The sequence below is a fragment of the Balearica regulorum genome, chromosome 10 (assembly GCF_011004875.1).
Source record: "Balearica regulorum gibbericeps isolate bBalReg1 chromosome 10, bBalReg1.pri, whole genome shotgun sequence".
NCBI lineage: Eukaryota > Metazoa > Chordata > Aves > Gruiformes > Gruidae > Balearica > Balearica regulorum.
In genome coordinates this window covers 5,099,285-5,114,943 of record NC_046193.1, presented here as the reverse complement: position 1 = coordinate 5,114,943, position 15,659 = coordinate 5,099,285, and the positions used below count along the sequence as shown (strand labels likewise).

General features: G+C 45.4%; 1 protein-coding gene and 1 long non-coding RNA gene across 4 annotated transcripts in view; both read right to left on the bottom strand.

Annotated features, from left to right (window-relative positions):
- RBM6 (RNA binding motif protein 6) overlaps positions 1-15,659 on the bottom strand; it is a 58,764-nt gene that overhangs the window by 31,509 nt on the left and 11,596 nt on the right. For all 3 annotated transcript variants that reach the window (XM_075762847.1, XM_075762848.1, XM_075762846.1), the window contains exon 6: positions 4,226-4,299. In XM_075762847.1, the coding sequence (XP_075618962.1) occupies positions 4,226-4,299 (74 nt within the window). The remainder of the gene's footprint in view (positions 1-4,225; positions 4,300-15,659) is intronic.
- LOC142603267 (uncharacterized) lies at positions 10,418-13,333 on the bottom strand. The gene is made up of 2 exons (XR_012837151.1): positions 12,854-13,333; positions 10,418-11,623 (listed from the first exon to the last, which is right to left on the bottom strand). It is a non-coding gene; the product is annotated as an uncharacterized LOC142603267 (long non-coding RNA).

Genomic DNA, 15,659 nt, shown 5'->3' with positions numbered 1-15,659 from the left:
CACCAACAGCTACAGTGAAAAGCCTGTGAGGTCTGATCTGTACGAGAAGCTATGCTCATGCTAAATGCAGAAAAGCACTGCAGTGAACGGAGGAAAGGGGATGGGCTCTGAGCAGGAGAAACGCCCAGCTGATGCTTCCAGTTGCACAGTGGTGGGACGCGCTCAAGAAAAGTGAGCACCCACAAAAATCCAGTCAGAATCTCTCCGACGCTCTCCAGTAAGAAACAAGCAGGGAATGGAGGTATCACTGCGCTCAGCAAGCTGAACCATGATCGCACAGTGCTGCAGGGGAAACACCTCTCCGATACGTGCCGGCCTCAGTGCAGGAAGGCACGGGAGCGAGTCTTGGAACAACTGGTCCAGCACACGCCTGGAGGACCTCCACAATAAGTTACCAAGTATGTATTTTTAAAAGTTCATGCTATAGCTCTCCCATTTTTGCCCTCTTAAGAAACAGGAGGAAAGGATTACAAAGATGTTAGTTACTAGCAACAAAAGCTAGGAAATATTCACACCGCCAGTGTTGCTAAGTTTGAGGCCTGAGAGGATTTGGAGACAATACTACATAGTCGGTCAAGACTAATCATTTGCTCCTAAGCTTAAAAAACCCCTTCTGCTTCCATATGTACAACCAGCTCCATCTCAGTGAAAACAGAAAAATATCCGGGCAGCAGAGACAGGCTCTATCCATTTCTCCTCCTTCACCTGCCTTTATGATACACTACAGTACTCCATTTCCCCGACAGATTTTGTCGCACCCAATACAAGCTTTTTATGTGTGTTTCTTCTACAGATGAAGGAGGAGCGCACAGAGATCCCAATGCACGTGGAGAACAAGAGCCATGGGATGCATCCCCCCCCAGAGCTGCCTCCAAGAAGCCAATCTGGTGCCCCCAGACAGGAACACTACTACACCAGGAGCTACACCAAGCCTGAATGCAAAGAAAATGCAGTAGACAAGTGCCACACTACACTACAACCTTTCAAAAATGAGAATAAAGGAGGGAAAGATTATTTAGGAGAAACTACATGACTTAGGAAACAGAAACCCCATTTTCCATTCGAAATACCAGTCTCTCCCCAACAGAAAAGCAGCTCATCACAGAGAGAAAAGAGGTGTCTCCTCATAAAAGTCAAATGACAGCCAACTTGTAACAAAAGACCAACAGGAGCATCACAACCATCAGGCTGCAACAAGGGCTGCACCCAGGTTCTGCAAAACAACTCACCAGCCCACCTGCCCTACCGGGGGGGGGGGGGGAATGGGGGGGGGCAAAGAGCCTCCCGGGCGGCCGGAGAGCTGGTGCTTCGCTCGGCCAAACCTGCCACCCAACACCTCTGCGCTAGCGATAACGGCAACCCATCACGTTTCACATACGTTAGATGGGACCTTTGCGCTGTAATAAATTGCCAACGCAACGATCAACAAGGCAAAGCAATTATTGGGGGGGGGGGGTGTATTTTCATTATGTTAGCTGTGGCAATTAATACAAGTGGAATGAAAATCCCCTACAAAATCAGGGCAACGTAGAAGATGGATGTTTCCTTATCATGATGTACTCAGTAGAAAGCCTCCTCAAATCTCAGCAGTCACATACACATGCTAGACTTACTGAATGGCGTTGGACCTGGTAAATCTGTAGTTAGCAAATCTGGAAATGATCTGAATTGAGTACTGGTCTGTGCTGAGTAAAATAAAAGGATTTCACAATATAGGAATTATACAATATAAGGATGTAGCAAATTGTTCTATAGGCAGGGGCAGTTAAACAGGCATTAAACAGCACAAAAAACCGCTGCCTCTGCAAAAGCTATTTATTCCCAGCCTGCAGATGACTGAGAAAGAGGCAGGTTGACTAGTGAGGGGCTAGGATGTCGCTGTGGGCTGACACTGTTTTGCTATTTCTGCTCTCACAAGCAATGGAATTTGACAGGGATAGCTGACAACCTTCTCAATATAACTGAACTATCAAAGAATCTACGTTTTAGCTAACACAGGTTTTGGGTTTTGCAGCTTGTAAAAATCCAGATTAGTTCTCAATCTAAGGAGATGATCTTACAACTCTATCCTGGAAGATATTAAAATGGGATATCTATTGTCTAAGGACAACTGAATTGCATAACTCCCTTTCTCAATATCTCTATTTGGCTTTTACTGAGAACTTAATTTAAAAATCAGCTCCCTCCCTTGCAGCAGGTCAGATACAAATCTTACCACTACTACTTTTTTTTTTTTTTTTAATTTCAATCATTAGAAGGCCTTTTTTTTTTTCATGTTGAATCAAGACCAAATTAGAGAAGCTAACCCATGTGGGGCAATCCAGTGGTTACAAGTCTCCTGACCAAATTCATATAGCTTGGGTCACCCCAAAAAGCACATTTCTTGCTTCACTAATTACAAACTACTGTAGCTCTACTAAAACACAGTGAAGATTGGCACATGCAGGCTTTGGAGATGATCCCCTCCAACCACTCCATCTTCCAGGTTTCCTCTATGTATACATGCCATGTATAGCAGGAAGAAAAATCAGAAGACTTCACACCCTATCTGTTTTTAACCTGTCCCAGGCAGAGTGCACGGCTGGGACCGTTACCTGCTACCACTAACGGGGTTCTGGCAGCACCCTGCCTAAATGTTGGGAGGGAAACACAACAAAAAATCATCCAGCCTGAAGGCCTGCTGTAACTGTTGCTGGGGAGGGTCAATGTAAGCGGCAGCTGAACGCCAGCCAGACCCTCCTCACGTGAGTACAGTGATTTACCAGGCGCCTCTAGGCACTCAGTTCAGTTTAAGCACTGGTGCTTCCAGGCTCTTTGCTGTAGCGATGGACCAAATCGGATCAAGTCTAACACCTGACCAAGTGCATAGCGATGCTCCAAATGGGAGAAGGGGCAGAGCAGGCATCAACAACAGGAAAAAGAGAAATTCCCAAATTCCCAGGTATTTGGGAATTGCTCTCATGTAGAGAGACATTATTCATGTAAGGAGAATTGGGGAGAGAATATGGAGAGGCATTTGGTTAAAAGGAGTGTCATACATAATTACAGATTCCCCGGTGACAACAAAATAAATTGGGAATTGTAGGAACACTGAAGTGAAAACAAAAGTTGTCACTGATGGTAAAAGTAATAATTAATTCTGGAGCCTTCTCTCTCTGTGCTTCCCACCACCACCCCAGTGGGAATGCGCCGGGTTCTTTCCCAGCAACAGAATTATTTCTGTAAAACATTTTTGTAAGTTGCAATACCTCTGTAACTGAAAATAGAGGCAAATGCAGGCGCTTAGTGGGACCTTTGAAACCCCAACTGTGAAGACTCATTAACTGTAAGTACATTTTTGCAGATGCACAGCTCAATCTGACTCATGACTCTCCTCCCATGACAACAAGACTTGGGATTCAGGTAAAAAGGCTTTAGATAATTGATGTGGATTCTTACTCAGGCAAATTAGGAGGAAGAAGGCAGCAGAGAAGAGACTTAAGGGATGTAGTGAAGGAAGGAGGATCAATCGTTTAGTGGTTTTTCTTGAGTGATCCATCACCTGCAGTTCCAAGACACAGGGAGGGAGGTGTGAGATGCGAATCTATGTTTTACCTAACAAATATTCACTGGGGATTTAAGCCATTTTGCACTCTTAAGGGCTGGAAATGTTCAGATTTACCAGGCGCAACTGCACATAGGGTAGTCCTCATGTTTGCAGCTCCAGCTTGCCACAGGACAGGATAGATATGGGGGAGATGCACAATTAAGAATCTCTCCCACAGACAAGGTGCGTGGAAAAGTAGAGCGTGCAAGTCTTAGTTGACTCAGAGCTGCATACCAGAGGCCTCACCTACCATCACATGTGTATGTGTGCACGCACAGCCGGGGGAAGCATTTAATGCTAGCAGAGCTCTTTCCGACTGGATTTCAGTGGGAGTACAGAAGCATCGGGACCACAACCTGCATTAGGAGTCTGTCAGCTCCCAGCCTCCAGCCAGTGTGCCGACATACACTAGGGAGGAGGGCAGACCCTTTGGTGTCCAGCAGCTCTTTCACACTGGCATTTCCTTTTACAAGTTTCTGGAAACAACATTTAAACCACAGTGTTGTGTATTATACAAGAAGAGATCTTCCTTTGAATGGTTCAAAAAAAAAAAACCAACACCTCATTGCCTTTCCACCACCCCACCAAAAAAAAAAATTTAAAAATCTTCTAGCAGCATTGACCGAAGTTTAAAGCAACCTGGTTGGCTTCCATGCATCCGATGGCCTCTTCCAAGAGTGAAAACTCCACGCAGACATAGCCATAGTCGTAACCTGGGGACAGCATTTAAATACAGACGGGAGTCATGTTAGTGCCTTGTCATAAAGAAAGCCACATTAAATATTCAATTTCCCTTTCCCTCCAATGACAAACCCTCTAACCACCACCCCTCTGCTCCAGAATGAAAAGGAAAGAAATCAGGGACTAGCTGGATGATGATTAACTGTGCAGTTTATCATGAATGTTAATTGTACAGTATTCCCACTTCCCCTTACACAACCCAGTGACAGGCACACCCTTCCTTAGGGCAAGAAATAATTGCTTTTCTTTTTTTTTTTAAAGGCACAGTGATTTTCCATTGCTAGTTTCACATTTTGTGCTACCTTGGAGGCAGTGCTCTCCAAAGCAAGTGGATAAATCATTTTGAAGTACCTTGCTGCAAATGTTTTTTACATGAATAGCCAGCATTCTAATTGGGCAATATTTCAGAAAGAACTAACATGATTCCCTTGCTATTTTTCCTTCACCACCTGCTTACTTTTGAAGTCCAATGCCTTGTATTAGGAAAAAGTGCAGCGGAGCAGGAACGTGAACTCCAAATTTCTCATATCAGTATAAATGTTATTGTGCATGTAACAAGAGGGTGGGGGAGCTTAAGTTTAGAGGCAAGAAACTTCTCGCTGCTTGCAAAACTATCACCTCAGTCAGTGGCAGAAGGGACCCACCAATTCAACTGTGTACTCCAGCAACCTGCACTGAAATGTGACATCCCACAGTGAAGTGCAGGGTGAATGCTACAGAAGCTAAGACCATCCTAAGAGTCATCCTTGATGTCGAAAGTAGCTCCAAGAACTGAAAACGCTGGGGAACAACCTCAAGTCACAACCTCACTCTTCACACACCAAGGTCACCTCACTCCAAAACAGCATTTTCCAGATGATCATGGGCTGACATGCTTCTACATGGACAAACAACGAGAGGAAATGCTTCATTCCCTCCTCCTGCTGCTTTTTTGGCCGGTTAGGAGCAAGAGGAAAGCTGGTCTGCATGTGGATTGTACCATTCTAGGCACCTAGATGTCCTGGTGAAGAGCTTGTCTCCTCTCCTAAAGATGCTCATCTTAACAGTGGTACCTTCAAACCAAGTACATATCTGGTTCCTATTGCTTCAGCCCCTCACCTGCCATGGGAAGGTAACTCCATGCACACTTCCTTCAGGCAAGGCATTCCAGTCTGCTGGAAAACAGCACCCATGTCCCCCTGAGCCTACGCCAAAGAACATTTGCTGTACTCTCTGATTTTTCCTTCTCTGTTTCTTTACCATCTTTGTACTTAACCACATCAGAGGCAAGGCCACACAAAACTATTTCATCATCAAACCCTCCTGATTTTTTTTTCTTTAATATATATTCTGGGAGCTCATTCCATACTGTTAACGACACAATCCTGACTTTAAACATCTGCCATTATAACAGGTCTCCAATTTGAATCTAGCTGCTCCTCTACCTCACATAGGAATTCATTCCCCTTTCCCACATTATTTGAGTCAATATAATTAGACTAGAGGGAAATTTATCAATCTGGGTGCTTTTCAGCTCTGTGAAAGATGCAGGCCAGCAGCACGCCATCTGCGGTGGAATGCAGCTAAAACCACTTGATATGCTTACATGAAGTGGGCACCTGGAACTAGAGGTACAGTTTCAGCTGCCAGGATCGACGGAGCCAAATCCACCCAGCTGTTCCCATAGCATCCATCCTCTGCAGTTCCAGCCATGCTAAATCACATTTGAAAATGTAGCAGTCGTCCTCTCTGCAGAAGAGAGCGGATCTCCAGGAGCAGTGCTGCCCCTTGCTGGGAGACTGTTTTGCATTCTGGGCAGACACCTCTGCTACTTCACGGCACAGCGTGCAGGCTCACACAGCACATTTTAAAGTCTTATTCAAATCCAGAACTCTATAAAAGTCACTTCTCTCCCTCCTGTTTAGAAGAGGGCTGCGTGAATGAAAGGCTCCTGATTCCCCTTCACAGAGAGGATTTTTGAAAGCTGCGGCAATCAGCAAGCTAGGATCAGAGCGCTATCTTATTTCTGCGTGCATATGAAGCAGGGGGTCTCCTGACAGACAGAAAGCTAGATTGCACACGTTTCCACTCTATTTGCTCCGCACTGAGAGGCAGTTTACAGCCCAGTCCTTGCGAAGTGAACAAGTGGTTCAGACGTGGATTCAATGCAGCACGACACAACTAAGAGTGCAGTGCTGAATGTTATCCGTAGATACAAAAGCTGAGACATGTGGCGGAATGTACACTAGAGAATCATTCCAAGCACTACGTGGAGACGGTTAAGAGGAAGACCAGCACACTTCTGCTCATGCACTTTCTTACCTCTGCCCTCCCCCACCAAACTCAATCCCTCTAAGAAGCATAGCTGCAGAACATGCACAATGCGAACCAAAATCAGAAACTGTGGCCCCGTATCCTCCCAGCTGGCAGCTTCAGGCCAGATGTTCAGCTCTTGCGGTCAGGCTGCAGAGGGACACAGCCTCCTGCAATCCACTGCGAGCTGTCCTTGCACCGACAGCACCGAAGAAGCGATGCAAGGAGAGAGCAGTCTGGAGCCGCTGCTCTGCTCCAAGCTCCTGGTGAAGATCTGCGGGGGCTTGATGCTTTCCCCCATCTGCAGGTCCAGCCCTTTGCACAGATTCGACTAGCGCGCTCAGTATGCGAGAACTACAGAGTAACATCAGCCCTGGACAGTCCGGCACCCCTGCTCTGTCCCCAGCTCCACCAAAGCACCCTTCCACTTCCGACCATGATGGAAAGGCCACTGAAGTGGAGGCCTGTGGAACAACGGCACTGCTACAGAGCACCTTCAAAATGCAATGCTTGCTGATTTTTCCACGATCTGCAATAATCACATTACCCAGAGCACAATGCGTGAAACAAAACCAACTGACTTGAGGCTGGTTCTTAGGGGGGAGTAGCTAGAGAGGCTCCTGCCACCAACTGTTGTGCCTCTTCCCTGCCTCATCCGTAGGGCTGGTTCAGCTCTTCGTGTAGCAGCTGCTGAGCTTGCATATTTTTATTTCCAAAGCCTTCACGCAGTTTGCTTGTCAGAACATAGCAATTCAGCTGCTGTTACCAGAAGCAGAGTGTTTTGAAAGACGCATGGGGCCAGGCACCCAACGGTAGGAATTGGTTCAACAGGCACCCCGAGGTAAGCTGACATCCCCTGTGAATAAGAGCTCTCAGACACCCACTGCTGTGGAAAACCAAAGTGATCAAACCAGCAAAGCAAAATCACTGCTGAAGACTACAGCATAGAGGTTTTTTGACTCAAGGTGGCCTAAATTCACACGCAAGGTTTCACAGGAAGATATAAATACTGGTATGTTAATTAATCATTACTGATTAGTACAATACTACAGTTTCGGGATCCACAAAAAAGCAGAATGGAGTAAGAAGTGCTTTCTGGTTTTGCAGAAGTATATGTGATCAACACAGACCGTGATAAAGGAAATAAATCAGTATTTCCCCCACACAACCTCTGAGCATGCTGCAGCAGAGTCACACTGTCCAAAGGAACTTTCCAATGAGAACAGTCCTCCAACACTTGAACTCATTCAGATTTTGGCCCTAGCACAGCCATATAGCATGCATGTCCTCACCTCCTCCCTCTCACGTTTTAGGTCAACTGTGTAAAAGGACTTTTATACCTTTTTTAACTACATCTCAGCTGTGCAAGCCGACAGATCCACAGGCTGTATACGACAGGTGAAAGGAGAACACAAGGAGAGCATGCACATAAAATCCAGAAGACTTCTGTTTTCCCTTAAGTGCTTCTATGTATACACAGTCCTTTACGGATGTTCCCAAAGCATGCTCAGTTGTCTTCTGCACTGAAAATAGGCACGATTGCTTAATACTTAGGAGTAAGAACATATTTAGAGCTCCAGGAAGCTGCTCTGCAAACATTTGAATACGGAATATTTTGCCTCTGAACAGATGTGTTTTAGCAAAGTGATATTTGACAACAAATAGCAGGTCCCTGTTAGCATGCCATGATTTGGCTAAAAATCCTGAAAGCCTGACTTAAAATTACTGTTCTTTGGCTTCAGATAAAAAGATCAAAGACTTGGGATTTAAAATAAGATGTGTTTCCATACTTGCACAGTTTCTACTGAACAACTGACGCATAGTAATGTGTTACTTCATGATAGTTCGTTATGTCAAAGATCTAAATAAAGGAAAACCATAGTGCTGTTCTGATAGATGCTGTAAGCAGTGTGAAGACATCAAAAAAAAATATCTCTCTGGAATTTTAGGAGGCCAAATGAAAAGATCACGTAACAACACCAACCCTGCCTATGCCAAACCAAAGATACTTTTGGAAAGAAGGCATGATGGCAGCATGACAAAGGCATCCAGTTTGAGAGGTGATCCAGCTCCTTGATTCTAGGAATGAGCACGCAGTAAGTCACTTTACCACCCGCCCCACAAGCTTAAGGCATTAGGTAACCTGAACTCCATGGTGAACTGTCACCTGCCTTCTCAAAAACAACTGCTCTCAAACCCATCTGCTGTGGTGCAAAATGAAAATACTCTTTCTCCTCTGGCCTGGAAGGTAAGAGGATGGTCTCCCGTTAAAGTAACTCCATAGAACAGGTTGCCAAAAGACCCTATGCTGAACTGGGGGAGGTCCCTGCATCTGCCGGCTGGGGCCAAGCAGCCTGAGGGCAGAAGATGATGATGATGAGGCGACTCTCCACGGGCAGAGAGCTTCTCAACCATCCCAGTAACACTTCACTTGTGGTTTTTTCTGTAGGATGGGACAGAACGACTACAGAAGAAAAGCATTTGCAGTTTTGGGCACTTGTAGCACTTAGAGATGGCACATTAAAGCAAAGCCATGGCCAGCCTGCTGAAGCAAGGACATTGTTGCTGCTTGCTCTCCCCTGAGACAGCACGCAGAGCAGACTGCAGCTGGGGGAACCCTCTGCAGACTTTCATCCATGTTAGAAAGTTCTACTGCTTCAAAGGCAACTACGACAAAGTACGGAGAGACTGTGAAGGACTTCCATACCCTTTAACAGAATCTGCAATCTCACACACTCACCCTTCCACAGATTGGGGAGTGGAGACAGGATTTTGCACACTCTTCTCAGACAATCTGCTATTCCTTGGCTGACAGGAAGACCTACCTCACCCACGGGAGATTTCAGCAATATGCCCACAACCCCATGCACAAGTTTTTCTGTTTCCTCCAAGGAAAGATGCAGATGTAGTTCATCTATACTAAAGAGTGAATACCTCATCACAAGAAAATACTGGAAAACACAGGGCTTTCTCTGTATCTCTGTTATTACAGCGTACTATTATTAGCAGGCATAATACACTCGATGCTTCCAAGAAGCCAGGAGCTCCTGAACACGCACGGTAGCGGCTGTATCTGTGCTTACACAGCGAGTCCTGCCATTGCAGCGAGGATGGGCAACAGCGCAGTGCCTTCCATGGTGAGCACAGACAATAAAGCTGTCCGCACAGGCTGAAAACTCGGAGGGCACCCCCGCAGCACAGCAGGGAACGGCGGCAATCTATCTATGCTAACGCGAGCTCAGAAGCCAAACCCGAGAACTCTCTCAACACCAGCTGGTGGATTCTGAGCATCCATAAATTTGTCAGATCTCTTTACTGCACAGATAAATTGGTCTTCAGAGCTACTAAAAGCTGAAGAGCTGTACCAGAAAAGCTTGCTGTTGAATACTAAACAGGACAATCTGCAAAAAGCCCTATCCCCAATTCCTTTCAAAGGCTGAGCGTTTCCACACCTGGCTGCTGGAAAAAGGCCTGTCACTTTGTACTGTCCCTCTGTGTAGAAGAGTACAGTCTTACACGCACATTCATGACAGCGCTGCATAAGAGAATGACACTGAAACCACAGGATACGAAACACAGCTATATTCTGAAAGGTAGAATGCTACAGTCCATCCTCTTCCATCCATCCAAGAGTACAAGACCCAGACAGGACGTGCCCTGAGATGCCCTCAGAGGCAGACACAGACAGCCCCAGGAACTACGATGGTCAGAGCCCCCGACGGCTGTCAACCCTTCTCGGCCCAGGAGAACGATACACCAGCGCAGCAGGAGAAGGGAAAAACTCACAACACTAAATCATACACACCTTAGCTTTATTAAAGACAAAGTATTACATTATATTTGTACAGAAACTTGGAATCCAAGGAAGGTTGGGACACCACAAAACTCCACGAGAGGATTGGAAGCTGCATATATGGGAAGGTGCTGCAGACAGGACCTTGGTTTTAAAGTGCTGCTCATGAGAACCTGGTCTCCAGGATACATGATCTGTCATTTAGCCATCAGTGCAATAACGTCAGCACACTGGGAAAAGCCTTGAAGTTTTGTGCCAGGGATGCAAAAAGGGTGAACGCATTTGTAAAAATGGTTATGAAGAGAAGGATTCTGCATGTCAGAAAGGCTGTGAGCATGTTTTCTGGATGAGTTTGTTGCCTTTTCTGTTGAACAAGCCTTATAACCCTGAACCAAGGCTGATCGCTATCACAAACACTGACTTAAAACAGATTTGTACTTCCTATTTCCCAAGCCAGCACATCACAGGTGAGGAAAGATGGGCAAGAATGCTTCCAAGAGACAACACACTACTGCCCTGAAAGCAAGACTAGCCAAAAGCTTACTGCCCACACAACTGGGAAAACTGGCAAGGACTGGTGTCAATGACCATGGACTAATTCCAACTAAGTGCTTTTTTAGTCCTCACCAGGCTATTCCAGCTACAAACAAGAATCAATTGCTTCACGCAGATCAGCACTGAAGATATCTCCCCAGCTTCTGAAAGGCGAGCCCCTCCAGACTGGAGAACTCTGGTGATGAGTGGGTGATCTGGCCGCGCCTCAAGAGGAAGCTCCATGTGTGCTACAGCAGCTTTGTGAGCTCGTGGATCACTTCAGCTTTCAGCAAGTGCACGAGATCTGCCTGCCCTTATTTGTGGCTGACACAGTAGAGTGGGCTACACAATCTTCACCGTGCAAGGCACTAAATACAGCAACGGGAGATTGTTCTTCCTGTGGTGCATCAGCACCAGCCTTGATGGTGAGCCAAGCTGTCTTCTGTATAATTAACACAACAGGCAAGATGTGCCTCTGTGCCACAGCGCGTATTAGAGCCAAATCACATCGACCCATAGCATGTTCTTTGTACCAAACCAAAGAATGTAAGTCCTTGCTGGACCTACTCCTAATCAAACTCCATAGGGTTGGTGCCAAGCCCTCTTTGTGAGGAAGCCACTAGCTGGCAACAAATCCACCCTTCAGAGGGGTTTGCCCAAGGGCACTTGCATCGCTCCTGAAAGGAAAGAAAAGGTCTCAGTTTAGCACAGTTCTGCTGCATACTTCCAGAAACATCCCCTCCCCATGCAGGGCAGCAGCTCAGCTCTCCAGCCCTACCTAAGGCTGCAGTACAACGGCATCTGTGGCACGTGCAGGACCTGGGGGCAAGCACAGTATTTCACCAGCGCTTCTGACCTCCAAAAGCATCACTAAACCCCATCCACACCTACAGCTACAGCGAGGGAGTTAAAACTCAGTTAGATGTGGGCCAGACAAATGCAGATCCATGCCTGGAGCTCTGCTTTGAGGGAGAGGAGATCCCACTAGGATGCACTCCAGCCATGGAAAATGGAGGGCTTATCCCTAGCATGGAGAGGTGCACCACTCAAAAATCTGTACCTATTTTTCCATCATGAAGGGTAACATTCTGGACCTTAAATTATGAGTTTTAGCAAAATGCAACACTAAAGAACACAATTTTAAATTTCAGAGGCTTCCTGAAATATTCCTGAAACCAATGATTCACTGTTCCAATACACAGGATAGACTGCACATGAAGGAACAAAAAAAAACCCCACCTTCTAAAGGTTCATCTAAAGGGCTTATTAATATTTAACAGGGCACCAGTATGGCAGAGCTTAGTGAGAACAAGCAAGATAATCCAGTTTCTTCTAGCATTTGGCCAAGGCAGTTTAAGTTTAACAAAGGCAGGGATAAGGGGGGCAGTTCCAAGCACCACATAAGGCTCCGGTGTGGAGAAGTGAAACAAAACATAAATGCTAGTGCAAGAAGGTGGCTAAGCAAGCAATAAAATATTTTTAGTGCCAATAGTACTTGCTAAACAAAAGCTTTTCAAAACTGAGCAGGCAGCTGCCATTAAGTAGCTGCTAGGCTAGTCATGGGTTTAGGTTACACTACATTTCCTGCAGGTACCTCCACCACAGGAGGATGTATGTTCTTTAGCAGCAGCCACTTGTATCCCAGTGGCCATCCCTCTGGCCTCCAGCATTGCTGCTGTTCAGAGAGCTCCTCCCTGCTCCAGACATGCCACCTCCACAGGTGCTTTGCTCCCCAGGGGTGCAGCACTGCATTCCCTCCTCACCCAGGGTTCAAAAGTATTCACAAGGGTCAGAAGACGGTTAACAAACCCAAATCTCCCAAATTTTGAAGCGCTGCACTAATTTAGAGGGTACATAAAGGAGCTGGGGTAGACCTCACTGCTCCTTCTAATTGCAATCCAGCTCACCTGGTCCCTCCAGGTCTGCTTCACAAAGCTCTCTGCGCATGCCGCTCTCCATCTTGGTCAGTGTGTCCATTCTCCACCAGGCTCTCCCAGCTCAGCAAAAATTCCTCTTGGTTTCCCCAGATGGACTTGTAGAGCAAGCTAGAAAAGCCTCATGGGCTGCCAGCAATTTCTCAGGCTCACTTTCCCTGAACAGCTTTTCCCAACTGTTGGTACTAACCCTACCGTGAATCCTGGCCGGAAAACACATATTCCAAGCTTGTCCCACCGCAGACTGTATCCAGGAGAATAATTTGAACAGAAGGCTCAGACGCTTCATGTTTTCACTTATTACTTGGACATCATTGCAGCATCTTTTAAGGGTGAACGACTCATGATAAACAGCTCTTTAAGATAAAGATAGCTCCGTGTGTTTTCTTCTCCAGGGCATACACGTGCGTTCAGCCAAAGAGTTCTGTGCACATCAGACACTCAAGACATCTCAGACTTTGCTCATGTTTGACATTAGTCAGGAAATAACGCTTGATGACAATCAGGCAGGAGATAAGTTTAAAATATGATCAAAATCAAAACCAGGACAAAGTGCGTTCACGTTAGAGTCCTTGAAGGTCAAGAGGTATCGGTTTCAAGTTCCTGGCAGTCCGCACCAACGCAGGCACACAGACAGCAGCAGCAGAATGACAGACACCGTGCCACAAGTAGCCTGGTGCTGTTACACCCTGCGCTAACAGCTCCACAGAGGGAGGCCCGCACCATAAAGCCACATGAAAGCCTTGACGCCAGCGAGCAGAGCCAAGTACCTTCAGATGGGACAAGGGGAGCTCACAAGCCGTTACCGACAACCCCTTCTCAGAGAGCTGCTGAGAAGTCATCACCGCTAGTATCTGCCGACACGGCGGTTCATCCATGGCGCTGCCTCCGCATGAGGCAGCAAGAGGCATTGGGAGATATTGCAGACTAAAGTCAACGGTCTTTGAGAAGATTCCACTATCACCTCAGGGTTTATTCTTTGTAATGATTAATTGAACAGACATGACCAAACACACTTGAAAATGCAAGCTGAAAGTTAAGCCGACAATCTAATACAGTTATTTCTGCCAAGGCTTACACGTTGCGTTGGAAGAAGCCCTCTGCCCACCACAAACGGATCTGATGCTTTCAGTCTGAACATACAGGCATCAATTAAAAATAATCTAACTGATGGAAATTACAAGTTACTGTTGTGTAGGGTAATACTATAAAGTCTGACTTTGACATTTTATCAACATTCATAAAATATCTGCCTTTTTGATTTAAATAGAATTACTATACTTCTTCTTAAGGTCTCTCCTTTCACTACCTTGTTTAAAAATCTAGCCACCATTTCAGTCTGTGGGCTTCAGAAACAAAATAATCTAAGGAATAAACAGCTTGAATGCGTACCAAAATGACACCAGGCATATTAAGAACAGTGTTCCATGCTCAGCACAGCCTTCAGTGAAAATACTCTTCCCCTAGCAAATACACAGTATGTAAAAAGAAAGGGCTTTATAAAGAAGTTGAGCTGCTTTTTTCAAGAAAAATCAACCACAAATTTTCCCCCAAAACAGAGTCTTGCAAAAGATGATACAGTGGAATCACCATGTTGAAGCTGCTGAGATAAGCTTTATGATAAGCATTATCTTTTTGTGAAACTGATCCGAACCGCACTTATTTCGAGTTAATTGCGTGCTATTTGTTACGGTTGTTATTGTTCTCCAACAGCTGCAGGCATTCTTCTCTCAAACACACTCAACACGCATACTCACGATTAATGTTATCTTTAACACTTCTGGATAGCACTCAAAAAATATACAACCCACTCAGACGGGCTTAGCATGCGCTCCGAGCCAGGCTGCCGTCAATGCAGCCATGCAGCCAACGGGCCCTGGTGTATCCGAGAGACATCAGCAATCCAGCAAGTTTGCTTTTAATTCTTATGAATATTTACATACACACCCCATCCTAAAAGCATTGTTTGGCCCATGACTCTAGTTTCAAACAGGCTTAGCTTTTCAGAAGTTAATATGAATTCAATTTCACAAACTTCTCTATAGGATGACCTAATGTGAAAAGCTGGATTAAATTTACTACAGCTTCTAGTTACCCAATTTCAAGAAGAAGTTTTCACAATTCAGGAAGCTTTTATTGTCCTAGACATATCCATCTTGCGTAACAAGGATCAGAAAGCTGTTTAAATTAGCAGCTGCATTTGCAGCCTCAGGACATAATGCAAACCAAAGTCTTTGTAGTATCCACGTAACCTAGAATAATGTGACACTGCTTAAATTACTGACATTGACTGGACAGGGTTAAACAGCAGCTTTAAATAGCTCATAAAATAAGAACTAATTTTAACTTCATTTTTTTCCCTCCCCAAAATTGCCAGAAAAACTTAAAAAAATCCCAACTTTGCAGCTGAGACTGAGACTGAAACAGAATGCAGCTTTTAGAGACAGCAGAAAACTGCAACCCTTATATTACATGCAACCACCAGCAGATACTACGGCTTCTGCATGTAACTTCAACCACTCTGTCTCATCCTGAGTAGCCTTTGAAATGAGGAACAGGGAGGAGACAACAGTTGTCTAATGAGAGCAGTAAGTCCTAATAACGTACATGAAAAGAGACTTACGAAGAGATTCCCTGTTCAAGTTGATTTATTACTGAAAAGTGATGTATTTCAGAAAAAAAAAAAAACCAACCCTGACAAATCACATCAGCATGGGTAAAAAACCGAGTATGTTGCAATTACTGGGTTGCAGTCAGCATTGTGCAGCTGATGACAGCC